General features: G+C 36.7%; 1 protein-coding gene across 5 annotated transcripts in view; it reads right to left on the bottom strand.

Moving 5' to 3' along the window:
• Positions 1–23808, bottom strand: part of FAM81B (family with sequence similarity 81 member B) — a 50800-nt gene that overhangs the window by 6634 nt on the left and 20358 nt on the right. For all 5 annotated transcript variants that reach the window (XM_081944921.1, XM_081944919.1, XM_081944922.1 and 2 more), the window contains 4 exons: positions 23127–23188; positions 11434–11686; positions 6793–6911; positions 3454–3583 (listed from right to left, as the gene is read on the bottom strand). In XM_081944921.1, coding sequence (XP_081801047.1) covers positions 3454–3583; positions 6793–6911; positions 11434–11686; positions 23127–23170 — 546 coding nt within the window. In that variant the 5' untranslated portion in view covers positions 23171–23188. The remainder of the gene's footprint in view (positions 1–3453; positions 3584–6792; positions 6912–11433; positions 11687–23126; positions 23189–23808) is intronic.

Raw genomic sequence — 23808 nt, 5'->3', positions numbered from 1 at the left:
TTATGACAGTGATGAAAATATAATTTTGCAACTATTCCTAAGAGGGTCATTAAAGCAAAAGAAAGCTGAAGTAGGATTGTAAACACAGTCTTGGTTTCTCTGCTTCTCTGTTAATTGACTGCTTCAATTAACAACCAAGTTTCCAGTTTCAATTGTGGCTGCTAAATGAGTACTACTTGTACCTGTAACTCATGTTGTATGGTTATGCAAGCATTTGTTCTGTTTTTTCATTGGTTTCAGAAGAAGCTTTCTTTCTAAGAATTACGGGTTCAAATGAGTTTCATTTTACATTTTCTACATAGAACACATTTGCTTACCTTTTGTCAATAAGTATGATACTTCAGTATAGGAAAAATACAAGATTTGGGAAATTCATATATTGTTAATAGTGATAAGGTCACCAAATAAACATTTCTTTACAAGGGAAACAAAGCCCATATTCTAATAGCTGGAGAACTTTTGGTCTGTGAGATGGTTGTGAAAGCCCTGGCAAAGGTCCCACCTAAGACTTTGCCCTTCTTCAAAGCCTTCATGTTCCTCATCAAGAAGAGGTCAATGCACATATAAAGTCAGATAATTTTGAATCTTATGGCTGGCCTACCTAGGTTGACCATTTGCCTCAAGAACAGTGGTAGACATTGACAGCTGTCCAGGAATCAAATTAACAAAATGAAAAATAATCTTGCCCTTAACTAGGAATACAGAAAAGGTAACGGGCTGAAAAAGTATTTAAGAACAACTTTTAGTATGATGAACCAGAAGTATATACTTCATGAGATTTTTAACAGCAAGCACCAGGTATGACTGATTAGTCTGAGAGTATAACCACATAAACATTTTAACTGTATCAATAACCTGGGAATTTCAATGGAAGAATTACATTAAATTTACTCTGAACGTTATATAGCATAGAATGTTGGTATATTACAGTATATTAGTTTTTAGTGCTAAAATATATTATTCACTTTCAAAGATTTCCTGGAAATATAAAGAGCAGGTCAGATCATTTTTTTCATATTCAGCAGCAATGCAGGCTAACTTGAAAAATTCTGGAAAATGATTCACACCAGTATGAGACAAACCAATATGAAACAAATTCCTATTTCAACCTACAATACTATTATTATATTTCACTTAACCACATATCTCCTCAGAGTATACAGAACTGGCCTATAAGCAATAATTGCTGAAAGGATATTATCTGTTTCTTATTGAAAAGAGTGTCAAATCCCATTAATAGAAGAATAGCTAACCAAGCATGGGAATATGTCTCACTGTCTAGAATAATTTCCTATCTTTAAAGCAAACTGGGAACTATTATTCTTAGATTATAATCTAAAACATAGATTTGTACCACATACAAAATGTGGATTTATCTATGTATAGAATATATATTTTTATAAGATACAGAATTCAAAATAGCTATTTTGTAATATGAATTGAATTTAGTAGTGTGCTGTTTAATTTGAAGATTTATACTGGATTGACCCTAGTCTTTGTTACTCATTTTTAGCTTAAATTCAGTAGTGATTCTTACTCCTTTAATGTGAACAATTTAAAATTCATCTTTATATATTTTTTCAAAGTGTTCAAATACCAAAAATAATAATCCAAATGCATTTTTACTTCAACAAGTCTTCTTCAACAAGAACAGATCTAAGAACATAACTCTATCCAGCTTTTAACTCTAATTTTTTAAAAATACAAAAGTTCCTTGGAATCTTAACTTTGAATGTCTAGTTGAAGGTACCAGAAAGCAAAACAAAAACTAACAACAAAAAACCCTATTCACAAACAATTTTGCTCAAAATCTGAATACTTACATTAAAAAAAAATCTCAGTAATAAAGCTCAAATATAGATAGGTTAAAATTAGGATGTAAGTTTCTTCCATTTCATATAACCATAGAACTGAAAGGTATCTTGGAGGTCTTATAGTCCAACCCCCTGCCCAAGGCAAGAGTCCTTATACCATTCTGGACAAATGGTTATCCAATCTTTTCTTGAAAACATCCAGCAATGGAGCATCCATAACTCAAGCTGTTCCACTGATTCTCACTGTCAGGAAATTCATTCTTATTTCCAGACTAGATCTTCCTCTGATGAGTTTCCGCTAATTGCTTCTTGTCCTGCCCTCAGGTTCTATGGATAATAAATTGATCTTTCTTTGACCATTGGAAGCATTGGAAGACTTATATCAGGTCTCCCCTAAGACTTCTCTTCATTAGTCTAAAATGCCTAGTTCCCTTAATAATTGATTTAGCCTCCAGATCCCTTATCATCTTTGTTACACTTCTCTGCACTTTGTTTAGGACTTCAGCATCTTTTTATATTGTAGTGACTAGAACTCAATTCCAAATATGTGGAAGTACTCATTAGTGCAGTATAGAGCAGTACTATCATGTCCTGTGTTTTTGCTGATATCCCTCTGTTGATCCAATCTAGGATTGTGATGGCTTTTTTGGGCAGCTGCAGCACGCTGCTAATTTATACTTAATTGGTGATCCACCTGAACACCTAAATTCCTCTCACAGGCACTATATTTGAGACAAGTTCTGCCTATCCTGTACCTGAAAGCTCTAAATGCAGGACCTTAGTTTCCTTACCTTTGAACTGCATCTTGTTGAATAGGGCCCAATACTCAAGTCTGTCAAGATCCTTCTGATAAGATCCTTGACTCTATATTACAAAATATTAGCATTTCGCCCCCAGCTTAGTGTCATCCACAAATTTAATGAGCACCACTTCAATCCCCTCATTTGGTTCATTTATGGAAGATGTTGATGAGCACTGGACCCAAAAGATAACCTTGAAGTATCCCACTACATCCATTCATCCATGAAGGTGTAGTTCCATTGAGGAACACATGCTGAGTGCAGTTGGCCAGCCAACTGAAATCCATTTAGTGGTAGCACTGTCTATCCCACCTTCTTCTGTCTTACCAAGAAGTAGGCTATGGTCTACTTTATGAAACACCTTGCTGATGTCTAAGTATACTATATTCATAGCATTTCCTTAGTCCACTACTATAGCCACTCTACCAAAGTGTCATGACCTGTTTTTAACAAACATTTAGAGCAATAATGCTTGGGGATCTGAGAACCTTATCTGAGTTACAAAAAAACACCCTGTATCTTTCTTTGTTTTACAATTGGTTAATACACTGTCATTAGTCAAAGATAATGTTAGAAATGGTAAGTATTGTGATGACACAGCATCATTTTTCAATCCCCATATGTCAGCACTGTACCATGTTAACTGTACAATTGGCTATTGCAATCATTCTGGATCTTAATTCCATCATAATGCTCCTGTGTCTCCATCACCACCTATATGAAAAAACCCATCTGTTTTTCTCTTCTATTAACATGTCAGCAATTTTAAATCAAATAGAGAAGTTGGATGATTTCTAAAATACAGTACAGATGAATAGATTCACTTCAGAGCCACTCACCTTCATCTCAATATTATTCACATAATTGTCCAAAGAAGACTGCACAGCATGAATTTCTTTCTCTAGTTTTGAAATCTCATGCCTGCTGATATTGATATCTCCAGAGAGTTTGGCAATGCTAGCATCACATCTAGAAAGTTGATAACAAAGAAGAGGGTAGTTTCTGTATTTCCTCCATACCATAAATTCCCTCTTCTATTAATCATTCAGAAGTGTATCTCCAACAAGCAATTTTCTTTCTTAAGGAAGGAGTGTGTATTTTATTCCTTTCTCTTTTCTGAGTCTTGAAATCCTTAGTTTCAGATGTCTGACTGCTCACTTCTGCTGTCTGCTAAACTCTGCTATAAAATTTAACTTAGCTGCACTACAGTATTTGTTTCCCTTTTTAATTAACCCTAATGCCAACTACATGTGCTGCTCATTTTCCAGAATATTTGGAGACATCATAAAGATGTAACTTTTTTGCCCTTTCTTATTCCACTTCTATGGGCTTTCCCCCAAAATCTCCAAATGTTAATGTATTACTGTGCAATCCCCTATGGTTCATAGTCCTTACACTTTTCATTCTTCTTCTACATTATTTTATATCTCCGATGCAAAATCAACAAACCCTTGTAGCATGCTGAGGAGTTACCAGCATAAACTTTTATGATTCAGAGTTCATTTTATCAGACATATGAACAGTGGATCATTAAATTTAAACATACATGTGTTGATTGTTTATGTAACATTAAGTTGTTTTCAATTCCTAGCAACCATATAGATCTCTTTTTTCCATTTCAATCTATCCCTGTCCTATTCTCTCATGTCTCCCAGTGGTGTACTCATTGCCTCTATAAGTGACCACCTTGCTGCTGGTCTTCCTCTTCTCTTTTCTCTATCTTTTTCAGCATTAAAACGTTTTCTAGAAAGCCTGGTCTTTGTATCAGGTGTCCAAAGTAGGATAAATTGAGCCTGGTCATTTGTCCCTTGAGTGAGAAGTCTGGGTTGATTTGTTCAAAGATCCATAGGTCTGGTTTCTTGGCTGATCACAATATTCTGTCTTCTCCAGTACCAACGTTCAAAAACATCAATACTCTTCTTATCCTATATAATCCAACTTCCATTTTCACAGTGTGTCACAGAGAATACCATGGTTTGTATAATTCTGATCTCTGTAAATATTAGACAGATCATGCTGCTTGAATATCTTCATGTCTGCTCTACATACACACACACACACACACACACACACACACACCAGATCTTTTTAAAAAGAAGTTGGAACATCTATTCTGCCAATTTAAGATGATATATCATTCTGCACATCTGGCAAGTAGATTTTGGTTTGCAAAAGCTTCTAACACCAAAAACATTCTTTCAGATTCATCTGACTTTTTCACTGATGCAACATAAACTATTATGTAAAATCCCAGAATATTTTCTTAATAAATCATTTCATAGAAGAATTTTAATTTTCCTCTTTTCTGAGTGCCTTGCAACATGGCATTCTTTCTTCTAGAATGGCCTTGTTGCACATTATGTCTTTGTATGTGCATTCATATGCATGTGTTTGCATGTGTACACAGACGCACAGATATACAGTACATATATATACTATATAATATATATATATAAATATATATAAATATAAATATAAATATATAAATATATATATGTATGTATATATATGTATATGTATATGTATATGTATATGTATATGTATATGTATATGTATATGTATATGTATATGTATATGTATATGTATATGTATATGTATATATACACATACATACATACATACATACATACATACATACATACATACATACATACATACTCATTTCAAGAACACCTGAGCGACTCTGGACACCTTTCAATTTATAAGGGTAGAAAAAATAAAAGAAAAAAATCTCTTTAATTTATTTTCCTGGTAATATTTTTTTTTCTTGGAAACTAGGCCACCTCAGTCTTTCTTTAGGCGAACACTGTAAGCAAGTGATATGCAAAAAGTGCTTACATGGTTGCATAAATCATTTCAATGTCCTCTAGCTTAGCTCAAGAGCAATTATTCATACTCGGCTTCATTAAAATATAGATTGTATAAATACAAGTACTGGTGCAACTATGACAGGGGTTTCTGCTGATCTTAGAGATTTGTGTTCCAGCTCTTGGTTCCTCTAAAACAAACAAGCAAACTAATAAATATCAGAAATTGTCACTGGCTAAACTTCAAACCATGAAATTATACATAAACCTATAAATCATCAGATGTTCTAACAATCATATAGAAAAATTATATTATTTTCATTGTCAAAATACTTCATTCAAGACTATCCATAGGAATAGTTTAAAAAACAAATTCAAATGCCTGTTTTTTTATGCAGCCACAGCCTGCAAACCCTACTGACTGTATTAAGTCTATTTAATTCTGACAGTGTGCTTCTAAGTCCACTGATATGCTGTATATGCCAACTTCTATAGTAATTTTACTTACAGGTAGACCTTGCTTAATGATCACAATTGGCATTAGCAACTCGGTGGTAAACAATCAAATGACCATGATAGCCTTACAACCTTCAAACATTTCCTTCAATCATTAAGCGAAGTGATGCAGTCACTATGTGAAAAATCAACCTAAGTACCTGGAGGCAGGACAGGAAGCAATGGATGAAAACTAATCAAGGAAAGAAGTAACCTAGAACTAAGGAGAAATTTCCTGACAGAACAATTAATTAGTGAAACAATTTGCCTTTAGAAGTTGTGGGTGCTCCAACACTGGAAGTTTTTAAGAAGAGATTGCACAACCATTTGTCTAAAATGATATAGAGGTTGAGACTAGAAGAAATCTAAGATCCCTTCCAACTCTTTTATTCTGTTACAATTTTGCTTCCACTTTCTGTATTAACTTTGCTTGTTGAAAACCAGTTGCAAAGCACATGAATGGTGATAACATAACTACAGGACACTGCAATACTGTAGTCATAAATGTGAGAATTGGTTGCAAAGTTACTTTTTTAGCACCACTGCAACTTCAAAATGGTTGCTGCACAAGGCAGCTGGTAAGTGAGGGGTACATGTACATTAGTGGCTGCAGAGACAGCCCTACAATATTTCTAATTTCTTTCAAAGGTAAAAGTAAGAGAAAAAAACATTCTTCAAAGTTAAGGACAAAATTATTTTTGTTTGAATTCTCTGTCTCAACTTTAGGTGCAGTGTTATGTTTAAACAAATCCTAAAGAAAACATTATTTTCTCCTCAAAACTGTAATGTGCAGGAAGGAGAAGCATATGGGCTTGTGCTCACTTAGATTAAAACACGGTTTATCAAACTGTGAGAAGGTAGCTCCCATCAACTCACCTGGCCACTCTTCCACGGAGGTCCCCAACCCCCTGCAGGTGTTTATGGTCCAGACTTTGCACAGCAAAATTAGTTCCTGTTGTTACTTCATCTCTGGCTTTTATTTGTCTCTCCAACTCCTGGAATTTTATAAGCATTGTAAGTGGCAGTTATATTACATCAGTTGGGAAGGGAAATAACTTATACTAAAACAGCTGGGGCACTTAATTTTGGAACCTGAAAGGCACGGTTAGCAATTTGCTCTGGTAAAAATTCTGAATTACATTACAAAACAGATTGCTGGTATTTGTTCCGTTGCCTTACAACAGGAGTGTCCAAGCTTGGGAACTTTAAGACTTGTGGACTTCAACTCCTAGAATTCCCCAGCCAGCTGGCTGGGGAATTCTGGGAGTTGAAGTCCACAAGTCTTAAAGTTCCCAAGTTTGGACACCCCTGCCTTACAACAATAAGGTTGGTAGTACCTTTGGAACTTCTTAAAATGTGCAAGAATAGTATTTGCATACAAATATCATGCATACATATATAGACAGTAAAATTGAGATTTTATAGATGAATACGGAAGAAAGGATTATCTCCTAGCCCTAAATATCCTGATCTGCAACTGTTTTATGCGTGGACATTTTGCCTGCATAACATGATTTTTCTTCCTGTTTCCATTCAATCATATCCAATTCTCAGAGATTGCCCAAACAAGTCTCTGCAGTTTTCTTGGCAAGGGTCCCCCCTCCTCAACTGGTTTGCCATTGCTGGGGGGACTAGAACTCACAATTGCCTGGTTTCTTGCCTAACCCTAACCACTACACCAAATTGGCTCTCAAGATGTTATATATCCATAAAATGGCAAATGGATATATTTCATTGCACATGAAATGTGTTAAACTAAGATCAAATAAACAGAGCACATATATTGCTTTCAATATTCATTTTCATATTCATTCATTATCAGTATAAAAATGTTAAGAATGTAAAAAATGGGGAAATATCTAAAGATCATGCAAAAACATTTTAAAACGACAGATAGGCTAATAAACAACATAATGGGATTAGAATGAAGATTTTTAACCTGGTGGCTTAACTACAGTACTAATCAAACTGGCTGGAGTGTTATGCTATATTAAAATAAGCAAAACATGAATGCTTAAAGCAGTGTGCCACCCATGTATTCTTCCTCCTGTTTTGTATCCATGAGGATAAAACTCATTTACTTCTCATGTTAATGAACTATTGTACATTACAGTGGCGTGCAGTCAGGTGAGGCAAGTGAGGCAGAGCCTCACCTCTCATCATGAAAAGAAAAAAAATGTAAAAGGAAAAAATAAATTAAATGCTTGTATTATCTACTGATCTGTACCATAAAGTTATTTTCCATTTAACTTCACCAGTTTTATATTATTTGGTATTAAAATTGCAGAATCGTCACATTTACCATTCAACTAGTCAGGCGAGAGCTTGCAGTGAAGCTGCAGCAAACTCAGCCTCTCAGGCGAGAGCTGAGGTGAGGCTGAGCTAACTGCTGCCTCACTGTGGATGACCCTGGTTAACTGTTTAAAAAAGCCTCTAACAAGCTCCTTCTACTATGAGGCAGGAGAACTGCGTGCCTCACCTAGTCTGACTTTTTATGATTGCTCAGCATGAGCAGAGTTAAGCAGAAGCTTAAAGGCCTAAAAAGTCAGACTAGGTGAGGCACGCAGTTCTCTTGCCTCATAGTAGAAGGCGCTCGTTCTTCCTGTGACTCAGCGGCAGCAGAGTAAGTGACAGCCATTCCACGGAGGCGTGGCCACGCCCCCATACCGGTATGCTCCCCTGCCCCGCAGCCCATTTGCAAGGCGCTTCTCAAAGAGAAGGAAGCAAGAGTAAGGCTTCTTCAGAGGACCCGAGGCAAGAGCAGAGTTGAAGTCCTCTCTGAAGCAGCTGGAAAAGGTATGTGTGGGTCGGAGGGAGGGGGAGGAATTCAAACTTCATCCTCCTGGTGCTGTGTGGGGCTTTGGGCAAAGGCTGGAGGGAAGGACCCTGACTCGCTTATGCTCTCCCTCCCCAAGTGTAGTTTGATTGCAGCCGGAGCCACGTTGCCTTTTCAAACCTGTAATCAGTGAAGCTGGGCTGGATTTTTACATAGTGGATCCTTCCAGGGCTGGGGAAAGTGTGTGTGCTACAGAATGGCTCTTTGCCTGGCTTCCTGCCTCCTCCTGTGATCTCCTCAGTGCTCGCTCGTGCTCTCCCTCCCCAAGTGTAGTGACTTCCTCCCCAGACCCCATCCATTTCTATCTCACACACACACAGCTGGATAAAACTATATAAAAATCCAGCCCAGCTTCACTGATTACAATTTTGAAAGGCAATGTGGCTCAACCTGCAATCAAACTACACTTGAGGAGGAAGAGCACAAGCGAGCACTGAGGAGACCACAGGAGAAGGCAGGAAGCCAGGCAAAGAGCCATGCTGTAGCACACACACTTTCCCCCAGCCTCTTTCTTTTGGAAGGCTCGGATTGGCTCCCCTCTGGCTTCCCTGCCTCTCCTCTCACCCTAGCCTGCCAGCAGGAGGTGAGTGGGTGGACTTTATTGCGTTCCAGGCATTTCCCACCCAGACAGCAGGCTGCATTTGCAATGGGGGAAGTGTTTGGGGAAGGCAGCGGGAGGGGAGGGGAATGGGGGAGGATGGCAGAGGAGCTGCTTTCAAGCCATTGGAAAAGATATCCAATCCAACTTTTGTGTGTGTGTGTGTGTGTTTGTTTGAGAGAGAGTGAGTGAGAGAGGGAAGGGGGTAGGAGAGATAGTCCAATCCAACTTCTCTGTGTGTGTGTGTGTTTGAGAGGGGGGGAGGGAGGGAGAGAGGGAGGAAGGAGGGGAAGGGAGAAGCAAAAGAAAGAAGTAAACCTCTTTCGCAAAGGAGAAAAACAAATGCTGTCCCTTTAAATCAGACCTGACAACAAATGAGCCCCACCCACCACCCAGGCCATTACAACACGAAACAACAACTGACACACAGCCAGTACCAATCAGCACCAATCTACCAATCATGATACAACTACACAGCCAATCAATCCACTTACTGAAACAAAGCCAGCACTCCACACACCCCCACCAAGATTTATAGAAAGACGGCAGCTCTGACCACGCCTTACTCACACAAACAGGAAGCCGAACACCAGCCTGAAGATGGTGAGTGAGACCTCGTCGAAACGTTGCCAAGACAATCTCAATCTTACACGGGAAAAGACCCGAATACAACGACTAGCATACCTATACCCATGAAAATCTACAAAAACATATGTTTTCATAGATTTTCATGGGTATAGGTATGCAGGTCTTGGCATATTCGGGTCTTTTCCCATGTAAGATTGAGGTTGTCTTTGCAACGTTTCGGCGAGGTCTCACTCGCCATCCTCAGGCTGATGTTTTTGGCTTGCCAAGACAATCTCAATCTTACACGGGAAAATACCCAAATACAACAAGACCAGCATACACACACACACACACACACACACACACACACACACACACACACAGTATATTTATATATATATTCCCAAAAGCCCTAGCATGTATGTTTTGTCTGGAGAGTTCTTCATCTATGAACATTAACCAAGCCATTTATGCCAACACAATAATTTCAGTAGGGCAAAATTTCCCTTCATGCCCCGCAATGTAAAGTGGGACAGGATAGCAAATCAGGATCTTAGGGCAACTGTCTGTAGAATATCAATAGTGGAGGATGGTAGAGAAGAACAGACATGGCATTTTAAGTCCTTCTAAAACTATCAATGAAAAGCAACTGCAGTTTCATTTTATCTGTCCTATCTTGATGCAGTTAAAAAAAGGTGGGACAAGAGATGGGAAAGGATTTAAAATATCCAGTAAACATGTTACACAGTATATTAAGCATTATATTAGCCATATTAGGCAGCATATGAGGCAGTATAATATTCAGTGAACATGTTAGGCAGTAGAATGAAAATGTCATTTAGAAACTATTTTATCCTACATTATGACAAAAGAGAATTCTGGACTTCTAAAATTTGAAACTATGGTGGATGTGTAAGTGTCTGTATGTACATGAATGGGGGGTAGGGATTGTGAGGTTGAGGAAGTTTATTGCTATGTTTCAGCTGTACCAGGATTCTTGACATGAGTCATGAAATTAGGATTCTTAAACATTGCTAGAAGGCTACAGTAATCACTTAATGAAGATTTGAAAGAGTTTACAACTGCAAACTGTCTTTGCATTCCAATGAATGAAAGGCAAGCAAAATTGAATCAAATGTTATTGGGAAAAAAACCCACCTTTAAGCTAAATTGACAAACACTAAACTTTCTCAAATGCTATATCTATGTATAGAAATGTTTAGGAACAAACTATGCAAATAGTTGATCTGTTTTAATCCAGATTTCCAAAGTGGTTATTAATTTTAGGGAAGAGGGTAGAGATCCATATATGCCAAATGCCTCCATCATTTGACAATTTCCTCCATTTAAATGGTGTGATCCTTAAATACTTTGTAGATAGAAAATAGGCAAGAGTTTCTACCTTCCTGGGAAGAAAAAAAAACTTCTAGGATTATGTAATATGGATTTGACCTCTTTGAAGCTGAACATTGCATAACTTCTGAATATTTAATAAATTGCTAGTAACTGCCGATACCTCTATGTCGTGGCTCAGCTTTTTAACAACACTTGTGATTGTCTGGATGTGATTTTCCAATAGCTGGTGAGCCTCCCCTTGCTGAAAGTTCTTATTTCCCTGAAGATATGAAACAAGGCCATCTTTGATCCGAAATGCCTGATCCAGAAGCACAGCAGTGGTACGCTCCTGATTAGATAGCCGTTCTTCCAGGGAATTCACTCTGCTTCCAGACACATTAGGAATTGCCGGTAGAAATGGCTGGCTTGGAGTTCTGTCCAAAGAAATCACATGACAGAAGTAGAAAGAAAGTTAAAGGTAAATCCTTTATTACTGCATCCAGCTACAGCAACAAGATAAAATAATGAAGTACCTTTAGGTGGCAATTTCTGCCTATAACTCATGTGGCATATGAGTAATGAATGACTCAATATCTGAAAAGCTTTTAGATTAGAACAGGAGGAGAAGAAAAAGAAGAATTCAATTTTGAAAGAATGACAGATGTTGTGTTGTTAAAAAGTAAACACAAGAGTTCTTTTTCCTATTTGTTTTTTATTTATGGTCCAAGACCAAGTCATAGAATTTAAAAATATACCATAAAACTATAAAAAATCTTTTAGTAGTAATAATTAAAAATGTGAAAATAACTTTCTATTTAGTTTCAGAATTCTGATGACAGGTTCCAAGATTAAGGGACAAACATATTTCCAACCCTAGGAGCACAGTGGCTCATGTGGTTAGGATGCTGGTTTGACAAGCTGCAAGCTCATGTTTGAGACTTGAGTGCTGCCATGGGATGGGGTGAGCTCCCATTCTTCACTCCAGCTCCTGCTGGGGACATGAAAGGAGCCCCCAAATGGGCATCCCCAGCAATGGTAATATCTCTGACTAATACTTTCAAAGTGGAAGTGTTGCCTCCGACACAAGTACAATGCAATTTCCAATCATCTGAATTCTTCCATGTACATATAAACATTTCAATTTATACAATATTGTATGTGTTACTATTTGCCTTGTCTTCTAGAATTGGGCCTAAAAAGCCAACAAAGAATTAGCAAATTATTACGCTATGATTAAATAGCTAGCAAAAATTTTACTTGAGCCATAATAGTTGGCAATATATTCACCAGAAAGAATGTAGAGGTAATCTTCCATTTTGCCTCTGGCAGAATACATATATATCTTTGTTTCGCTCTGACATTGAAAACTTAATTCTTCACTCCCAGTATTAAACCTTTTCTTCATAAAGCATGTTCACATTTTGGAAGCGTTTGTCCAGTTGCCTACTCATCAATAATGTTTATGCAGTTGCACACAAAATGTGTTTCTTTGGGAAGCTGTGGAAATGTTTTCAAATATCTTGAGATTTCTTTAGATTAGTTTAAGACAGCCTGATTCTAAGTGCAATCCATTAGGATTTACTATATTCTTTTTAATAATTGATGTAGCTTCTTTAATATGCATGTTCTGGTTCATGAGCTTTATCTTTATTTTACAGCAACTTTATGAGATTAGTAAATTCCTGTATAAAATGCTGAGATCATAAATGGTCAATTAATTTATAACTTTCATCTTAGGCCTCATAGATTCATATTGATCAAGGCAACTGTTCTATAATCCCTTCACACTTAAAGGCTCCTTACAGCTTCCTTAGGTCAACGGAAAACTTCAAAGAATTTTAAAGTAGAGAGTGGACCTATAGAAAGGTACAAGAGCCAACATTGGACAGAACCAACAGAGGAGCTGGCACCTGGATTTGGTGAAAGCTGGGAAGTATAGAAAGCATTGAATACCACTAGATCCAGAGATACTCTGAACAAATGGGGCTATCTGGTGGTTTCTCCCCTTTTTTGATTGTAGTGACATGCAGACAAGAACACATACGTATGTGTTCTGACTCCCCCCTTCTCGTATACCAACTCACTCCGAAACAAGGTCTCTGCAAGATGTTTTATTTACATACAGCTTACACCTTGGCAGCAATCCAGGTCCAGATAACACTTTGGCAGCAATCCAGCCCGCCGAGGTCCAGATAACACATTGGCAGCAATCCAGCCTGCCAAGGTCCAGATACCACCTTGGCAGCAATCCAGCCTGCCAAGGTACGACACAGATTTGAGAGCGTCTCCAACGCTAATGATCAGTTGATTCCTGCAAAACAACTGTCGGAAAGTCCCTCCTTAAATTGCCTTGAGAGGAGCCTGATTACGATCACCTGAATCCAATCGTCTCTTGAAAATGCTTAGCTGTTCTCTCCGTCTAGCAGCTCTCCGTTGCCTGGCATCGAGAAACCACTCCCTTGTCTCCTCCCCACTGCTCCAAGGCATGACATCAGGAGCACACTCTCTTCGGCTTTCACCACTGCTCCATGCCTCAGGCGCCTCCTGGTGGCCAACCAGCCTCTCTGATCCCTGCTCGGAGTCGGAACCCTGTCCAGGGTCCTCCACATCCTCCAGAGCCGACTCATAGGGACCCTCACTGTCGGAGTCTGGTGGCAGCTCCAACGGGTCCTGCTGGGCCACAACACGTATGTATACCTGTCCTTTGTATCCTGATCAGTGCCCATTTGAAGACCTCATGGCCTTACAACAGAATACAATTAATGATGTTAGTTTCTGTTTAACTTGTGTGTATTTAATCTTCTATTTTATGTTTTAAATTTTATATAGTATGCCTTGTTTTAATTGCGATGCTTCTGACATGAATGAACAAATTCATTGGGGAACACAGATTCAGTTAACAACCCATGTTATTAACTTAACAACTGCAGTGATTCCCTTAACAACTGTGGCAAGAAAGATTGTGAAATGGGGCAAAATTCACTTCATTGTCTTGCTTAGCAAGTGAAATTTCTGACTCAGTTGTGGCTGCAAGTTGAGGGCTACCTATATGCTTGAATACTGAGGTTGAATCTGTTTCACATATCCTTTTAAAAATCCCTCTTGATCAGCGCCAATACACCCAATCCTGAGTCTGTTAAACACTAATGATGGAGAGATTGAGGTATTCTTATTAAATGACCAAAACTCAAGTTTTCAAAGGCAGTAGCAAAATTTTAATTCATACACTTAGCTTATAGAAACTATTTGCTGCTGTCAATGAAATGTTAATTTCTAGGTTTTCTTCCTTTTATATGTATGTACTATATATAGTTATTTATGCATGTATTAATGCTTTAGCTCTTTCATACATAATTAAATCTATACCCTCATGAATTTCATTTATTAATCATTTCTACTCCATCAGATCATTCCACTTTTGTTCAGCTCCATTGTATTCTTCTCTTCATTTCAGACACCCATAACAGAAATATTTGTTCATTATGAAGTCATTAATTATTTCATTTTCTTTACCCCTTATCTTACACTCCAAGTTACAATGTTGTTGGCATTTCAGTTGTTATCAAATGGGTCTTTAAATATTCACTTTGGTCAATCAAAACTTTCACAAAATGCTTTTTCAGAAATGAGAGAATTAGAGATCATATTAGCAGCTTTAATGTACTCATGCCACATATAATATTCCCTATTCATAGTAAAGAAAATACTGAGCTGTTCTGGCACAATTTGGTCAGGTACAATGGAAACTTACTTTTGCCCCAAGCATACTCACATTATTTTACACAAGCTAAGATTTAAAATCTAAATATTATTTTGCAAACCAATTTAGGAAATAGTCTTTAAAACACATTCCCCTAATAGCAAGGAAGGCACAAAAAATCCACAAAGCACTCAGTGGAGGAAGTAACAGTTGGTAGAAAACGGTAATGAGGAAAAAGTATAATCAGTGGGGAATAGCATTTAAAACATTACTAAGGCAATAGCAGTGAATAATCCCTGGGTGAAATGGAACAAGATGTCCACTATAGTTTTTAAGGAAAAGAAGGTCATTATATAATATTTTCTTTGAGTGATCTGGATAAACAGTGGAGAGGAGGGAAAAGATTGGTGAAAGCATTTAAGTCAGGAGTTCAGCAGGAGACATTGGAAAAATACATAGAGAAACTCATATTATATTGTAACATACATATAGATTGGGAATGGGGGGAGAACAGAAAGGATAAGGACAAGAATTGGTAGTAGACAGAACTTCTAGATGTTTATGAAAGGTTATCTGAGGGACCGTCTTCTTGCCGGTCACATCTACCCAACCCACCAGAGCAGGGAGACAAGGAATGTTGTGGGTCTCATCCCCTAGGAAGATAAACTGGTGGGTCCCAGAGGAAGGTTCTTCTCTGTGGTGGCTCCCACTCTCTGGAACATCTTTCCGCCAGAAATTAGAATGCCCCCCCACTCTAACACTCTTCCAGAAGGCACTGAAGACCTGGTTCTGCCAGTGGGCCTGTGGAATGTAGAGTGGAATGGAGCCTATTAAATGACTCATGTGATGTGTTGTCACTGGGATGGGGGGGTTATTTATTATATGATTTATTATACAATTCTTTTATTAGTTTTGTTTTTTATATGAATTTTTAATATTCTTGTATATTCTCGCCATGTGTGAATAGGCAGCAATATAAATTTCCAAAATAAATAAAAGGGCATAACGGAAGGCATCAATTCTTCTTGGCTGTCTCATTGGATAGCTATTTGTTTGAAACGGTATAGGGTTTCCTGCCTAGGCAGGGGGTTGGACTAGAAGACCTCCAAGGTCCCTTCCAACTCTACTATTGTATTGTATTATATTATTTCAACATGACTATTGGCATCCTAAGTTTATGGTTCACCTGGAGCTGGGATTCAGATTAATTCAAAGGATGAACATTGTTATTCAATTCCTTTCTCTGATGTAGACTCAGTTGAACAGGAACTGTGTGGCTGTAAAATCAGAGGAGGAAATGGACTGGAAGGGAGAAGTTCTTTGAAAGTCTAGCAGTCTCTTTGGGTGTAAGTACAAGTTCAGCTCAATGAAGAACGCTAATAGGCCTTTGCACATTTCATAGTCTCAATAGCTGAGCTTATGTCCAATACGCTAAGGACCTTTGGTGCAAAGAGGTTTCTTTCTGGAAAAAGGAAAAACTTGTAAAGTGTTAGGCACTTAGATAACATAGATCTGGACTCTTAATTACACAGCTTCCCTTAAGTGGCTCCAGCTGTTGATGGAGATTAGAGCTTGAAATGAGTTTTTTCTTCTTCTCTTTCTGGCTAGAAAAAGGCAGGGTGCCTGTGCCTGGTGGGTGCAAATTATTCGGGGGAGGGGGGGTACCTAAATTGTAATCTCAAAGAAAAGGTTAAAAAAAGTTCTCAGTTTTGACTGTCTTAAAAATTGATGGTCTTAGAATTATTCTATTCTTTTTGTTTTCAGTATGATCAGCACTGATGAGATCTATAATGCAATGACCTTTTCACCAGAATGCCTGTATGCTGGTTGCATCTCCCTACAATGAAAGTGTTGTCTTTAGGCAGTTGTCATTAAACTCAACCTAAAAGGTCACATTTGCAAATGGCAAGGGGAAGAAGGAAAGGAGATTTTTCATAAACCTTGCCCTCTAATAACCCTGGATCTCCTTGAACACCTGATATCAAGATAATGAATTAAAACATCCATACAATGCAAATTTGTTTTTGTTTTTTTTACAAAGCTGAATTTGGAGAAACTGTTTTCAGGAACAATTTAGGGAAAATCAACACTACATTCCTAACATTTACCGAACATAAGGGGTGAATATCTTTTTTTCCCACTGCAAGAAAAAACTATGGGATGCAGCCAAACCTAAGACTAAGAGTCAACTGATCCACAATAAAAGCATGTCCAGTTTGCAGGTATGAATCCACCCCATATCTCCTTTTGGACAACTCCACATGAAATTAGGAGGGGTCACATTAAGCTTAAAAATTCAGATTGAATGTGAACAAAATAAATTGTTCAAACCTGAAGATCAGATAGAGAATGGAAAATTGGAAGAACACTAAGAGATCTTTGGGTCCAATCTCCTGCACAGTTCAGGAATCAGTTACTACAATAACCCTGCCATATGTCCATCAAGTTTCAGTTTAGAAACCTATAGTGAAAGAGACATTGCCACCTATGGGGCATCCTGTTTCTTGTACAATGATGCCAACTTAAATATATTGCTTTGTAATATGAACCATTGTTTCTTACCCTATCTTCTGGAACAATTCTCAACAACTGCCAGCTTTGACTTCCATATGACAAGTCCTTCAAATACTTGAAAGCAACCACCATGTCAGAATTAAATCAAATGCTAATAGGTTAGGATATTTTTTGTGGTTAAAACTTATCCAATATTTTTTTTAAAATTCATAGCTCATAGATGTGTTTCCTCTTCCAGTTGAATAAATACTGAATATGTAGAACCAATCCTGTCCTTATTTTCTTATGTATGTGTTCAGCATTTTATTAAGATGTTATTTAATAGCCTTCTGTTCCCCAATATCCTAAAATAAATGTATTAGGTTTCAAAGTAAAGCAAGTATTTCTTTTCTGCTGATTTTGGATGACATTAACCATCTCCATCACCCTAAATCCAGCTCTGGCATCATCAGGAACCTTCCATGGTAAAAAAAATATCTTCCAACAATCCAGCCATTATTGGCAGGCAGTTAATAAGAAGTAGATCCAAATAATACAAGATATGGCCAAGGAATCTTATATTTATATACACACAAATTATGATTAGCCTATGTTTAAATTCAAATAATCAAAATAATCCCTCCAAAATGCAAAATAAAGTCCTTCAGTTAATTTGCAGTCACTCTTGCATCACTTTAATTATCCTCTTCAGTTATAATTAATTTGTGATGGTGTGCATGGATATGAAAAAATAAAATCTATGAAAAGAAATGCCGTTGTTTCTCCTACTAAACATTTTAGGAGTCTAAAAATGGCAAAAGGAGCATTTCAAAACCCATACAAAACTCTGATTCAAAAACATGCCAAGTTGACTTAGGAAGTCCAATTAAATTCCCAATTTCTACCCAACTCTTGATCCAAACTTAATCATTCCATTTCAGTTAATTTGTTGACCATAATTAGTTCCATAAATGCCATTCACTTCCAAGGGAATAACTACAGTTATTACCATGGAGAAGGGAATACAGAAAGCTTGGAAGATAGTCGGAAGAAATGAGAGGTGGAGAGGGGGGGAAAGTACTTAGGACAGCAAGAAAATTATGAACAAGAACAAGGTAAAAGGATCAAGCAGATTTGGGAATAAAAAAAAAGAGGAAGGCTGAGCATGGATTGCATAGCACATATGATTAAAGGAAACCTAAGAAGAGAGAATAGAAGGCAGGTTGGTTAAAATAATGCTCTCCTTCTAGCTCATTTTACTTTTTGAAGGTATATTTCTATGTAGCATGGGTCATTTTCCCATCTATCTAACTTATATTCACATCTTAGAATTTAAAACAGCAGGCCATAAAGCTTTACGTTTAGCAGCAGATTTCTATGGGCAGGGGAGGGAAGAAGAGAGACAAAGAGAGGAATTAAGAGTAGCTATCTATTCTCCTCTACTCAAGGACAACCCAAGATTTACTTAGGCATCAGAAGAAGGATACCATGTTAAAATTACACCATCTTCTAGGAAGGTAGTAAAAATGTAGTCTTCATTTTCATTAAGCTAATCTTTTCCTGATTTTTAAAATTGTTAACAGACTCATATTATTAAAAGAAAATTCAGGACTGCCGATAAAGCACTAGCTAGTGCTTTATTCTATATTAGTCTTCATACTCAATAGGAAAAAATTAAGATGAAGGAAAAGAAAAGAAGAGGAAATAAACAGCAATGTAAAAGAAATCCACAGCTCCTTATTAAACTGCCTTGTTCTGGATATGTGTCAATTCTATGATAAATTGTTCTAGCTCATTTACATTGGTGCCATATTATTATGGTAAGATAGTTGGATTCTGCATTTCTTTTTCCCACAGCACACTTGTCAATAAAGACTTCCAACTGAAAGATGTTGTCTCTGTCTCTAAGATAGGGGAGAAATATTTTTGATATTGATACCAGTGGAAGGCATTTTTCTTTAACGTCCAAGCTAGGAGAGAGATTTTAGTAGTTCGCTGGGATGAAAATTAATCCTTCACAAGCATGTCTTTTTATTTTCCATTTATTTATTTATTTAGTTTGTCACTCATGTACAAGATAACAGAAATAACTAAATTCCCCTAAAAATTGCACCAGTGTGGGAATTAAACTGATTGAAATCAGTTGTCAGCAATAAAAGCCACAGAACTTCTATAATATTTCAATATATCTTAGAGGGAAAAAATGTTGGTGAATCATATTTAGGACTCTAGAAGAATTTTTCCAAGCAGAACTTCCAGATGTGTTCAACCAAAATTCCCATTCAGATTGAGCCAATTTATAGCATTTAAAAACCAGCATATATGGTAGGTACCACATAGGGAAAGTTTGTCCTGGAAAACACATTTGGAATTTGGACCCAAGGCCTAGCTATTTGTTCACAAAATGATATTCAGCTTTGGAATTAAGTATGGATACATCTGAAGCACTTTCTAATATACCACTGAAGATTGGAAGCAGGCTGTATCCTGACGATGAAAATACCTACATAAATGCTAGAATAAGGTAAATGCTAGAATAAGAATGAGAGCTATGAAGTATTACAAAATCTTCATAATTGCATTAGTGATTTCTTAAAGAAATCACCTGAAAATTGGAAGAGAAATTGCTTCTGCAAATGTTCTTAGAATCACGGCATTCAAAAAACATCTCAGCAAAAGCATCTGCTTTTTAAATCCCCAAAGGAAAATAAATCATAGGAGTGGCAAATGTTATAAAAATGCCCCTAGCATTGGGGACTTGGGTCTTTAACAGCAGTCATTAATGCTAGCAGTAGCTCTAAAACCACACAGACTTCTGTAAACATGTCATAATCTCTCTGTCTATAAACTGACAGAATGATGCTAAATTATATTCATTTTTCAAACAGCTTGATCCCAACTCAATTGGGGAATTAATTATACATGAATCCACAGCTCCAAGATCTTAGAAGCTAGAAACTAAATGATTTAATCGCAGCTTGCCCCCGGTGCCCTGTGTCTAACAGTAAAAAGGTAAATATTGCTTTGTAATAAAAAGATAAAAGATGCACTCAAGTTGTACTCAATTCTTGGTGGCTTGATTTGGCAACATTTGAAGAGTAGCTTGTTACAATCTTCTTTGTGATTTTTAAATTTTTTTCCTATTCTAGCAAACATCCCTGGAATTTTCAGGTGTTTTCCCCATCCAAATCCAAATAACTCAGGTTTACTCTACTCAGATTCTAAATCAGATAATAGTAATAGCACTTAGACTTATATACTACCCCATAGTGCTTTAAAGCACTTTCTGACTATTTAAAAATGTCAGTATATTGCCCCCAATAATCTGGATCCTCATTTTATCGACCTTGGAACGATGGAAGGCTGAGTCAGCCTTGAGCGATCAGGTTTGAACTCCTGCCTGTGGGCAGAATTAGCATGAATACTGCATTCTAACTACTGCGTCACCATGGCTCCACATTATTTATGCCATTTGGATGATTTAACGTGTTAATGAAAATTCACTAATTTAGAATTATACACCAGGAGACTTAATCCAAAATGGTCATACTTCATTCTAAGCAGATGCAGGGAGGCCAAATAACATGGCTCAGTAACAATGAAATCCTGCCCAACAGATGCCCCGCTCTCTTTCAAAAGAGTTACTTTCCTGCCACAGTAAGATTGAAGAAAATAAACACTGGTTCTACTTCACCATCTGCAAAAAGTAACTATCTATTTCAGGGGTTTCTCCACTCAGCAACTTTAAGACTTGTGAACTTTAATTCCCAGATTTCCTCAATCATGGTTTAATTTGGCTGGCTGAAGAATTCTGGGAGTTGAAGTCCACATTCTGGGACTTGAAGTCCACAATTCTGACAATTGAAGTCCACAAGTCTTAAGGTTGGCTGGCTGAGGAAATCTAGAAGTTGAAGTCTACAAGATGCATATGGAAACTCAATACAAGCAATCCCTGAGTTAAGTACATCTGATTTAAGGACAACTGCCAGATACAAATGGGCTGCCTGTCACTAAAAAGTGTGGACAGCATTTTCTTCCTCGAGCAGAGGAACTGCTGAGGTTGCATGTGTTTAATATACATCCCATTTTCAGTGGTTCCTAAAAGAATTGAACAGCTTCAACATTTGTTAGCTTGAGAAAAGACAACACTGTCCGTCAGTTTTAGTAATAGGCTGTCCATTTGTAACTATAAATTCCAACTCAAAGGTGCTTTTTCCAAAAGGCAACTGGACTTTCTTGATTTTTTAACTTTGAAAACATTTCGCTTCTCATCCAAGAAGCTTCTTTAGTTCAAAAAAAGTCTTCAGAAAGTCCAGTTACCTTTGGAAAAAGCACTTTTGAAACAACCATGGCCTGGATGCTTGAGAATTTTCATAGACATACAAATTCTGACTTAAATACCGATTCAGGCTAAAGGCAAAGTTAGGAACAGAATTTGTTCTTAACCCTGGAGGTAGGGGGATGATGTCCATAAACACGTAATCTCTTAGTTAAAACTAATTCTTAATTGCATTAATTGTATTCCTTAAGAGACATACTGGAACATCTATTGAAGGGAAAGGCTGCACGAGTCTTTGCAGTCAAGGATAAATATTTTAGGCTTTCTGACCTTCTAAAATCAATACCAATATGTTCATAATGATTACAACAACCTTGCACCCATTTATTTATTCATTCATTTGCAGTTTGTACTTTACTTAGCTCATATTCCCTTCTCAGGCATTCACTACCATGTATCTGAAACAGACGCGATTAATCCTTTCTGTACCAGATATTTTCAAGGCTAAATTTTGTGGAAAGTGTTTCCTATTTTCTCCAAATCCATATTTTTATTACATGTGTTCAAGATGTAAACTAATTATTTCTGCTAGAATAAAATACACCGTCAAAATAAAGATCACTAGGAGTGCTATTGTTGTTACAAATTTGAGTGGCTCTGATAGACCTTTGTCCAAAAAAGAATTAAAATAAAATTGAAGAAAAGTTTTCATATATTACTTAATATAGGAGCAAGTTCATGAAAACATTTATTGCAGTATAAATAGTATAATATAGTTTGGGAAAATAAAGAATGGCAAGTGGTCTGGATATAATCTAAGAAGCTGATTCTACTAATGTGATGTATGCAATTTGGTCAAAATGGTAGCCATAATAGTGCAACACAGATAAAAACTGGAAGTTGCCATTTGACTTTTTCACCCCACCCCACAAATACTTTGTTGTGGATAAAGGAATTTCCTTGGTTAACACTTATTCTAGAATAGACGCAAAAAAATTGGAAATATCTTCGAGCAGTTACTTAAATAATCTATATCTTTGGAAGCATTCTCAAGAAAATATATGAACAGGGTTGTATGTGATTCTGGAATCTGGTTATTCATAGGACATAATTGAATGCTTTACAAATAAGCTTCTTTGAGGCCAAATATAATCCTTCTCACAGGTCATGGCTGTGAGAAAATAGGAAACTTAGGTTTTCAAACTTAAACTAATCAAGAAGCAGGATTAAATAAAGGTTTATTAATGCAAGTCAGAATTGCTACTTTGAAATTATTATAGTTTAGCTAATCATAATTCACAGTTAACCAAAAGTGAATATTTCCAATTTTCTTCTACTTTCCTTTTGTTTTACAATACTTATAACTTGTGATCAATGAAAGACAAGAATATGGTTCACTTACTTCTCAAGATATTTAACCAACTCTGCAGTGTTCTCTGTTGACATTTTTATTTGAAGTATTATCTGTAAAAAAGAAATCCATTTTTCATATTCATTAAAATAATCATTGTAGCCTATTAAGGTAGCAAATGTCACATTATTAAATGGCTTGCAGAAATTTTAAAATAGTCAGATAAAGTACATTAATCACTTTTAGTTCTATTTATGTAGAACACAATCAATTTTGGCAAGTAAGGTGATAACTAGAATTCATCTAATTGGGTCTGAGGCTGCAAATAGAGACTATACATGTTAACATACAGTAATAATTATACATAGTATAATTATTTTGTTCATACTCATGTTAAAATTCAACTATTTTTTTAAAAAAGGAAAGGAAAATTTGGTGTTTTCATCCAGTATCACACCTCTTAATACTGCTTCTCCGTAGTGGCAAAGAAATCTTTTAAAATATTTTTATATGGTACTATAGAATGACATTATAATGCAGAGTAGAGACTTAGAAAACATTACTACAAGATCAATATGTGAAGATCTTTCAAGTGGAATTTTAATTCTTCCTAACTATGTTCTTAATTGTGAATTTGCTTCAATCAATGGAAAAGAAACCTGATCTGAGCACAGAAAGTTATCAATTTGATAGCAAGTTAACTGAAACGTGATTCCTACACCAGCCATCTGAG

This window comes from Natrix helvetica (genome assembly GCF_964273705.1).
Source record: "Natrix helvetica genome assembly, chromosome: 2".
Classification (NCBI taxonomy): domain Eukaryota; kingdom Metazoa; phylum Chordata; class Lepidosauria; order Squamata; family Natricidae; genus Natrix; species Natrix helvetica.
This window is presented reverse-complemented; position numbering and strand designations above follow the sequence as displayed.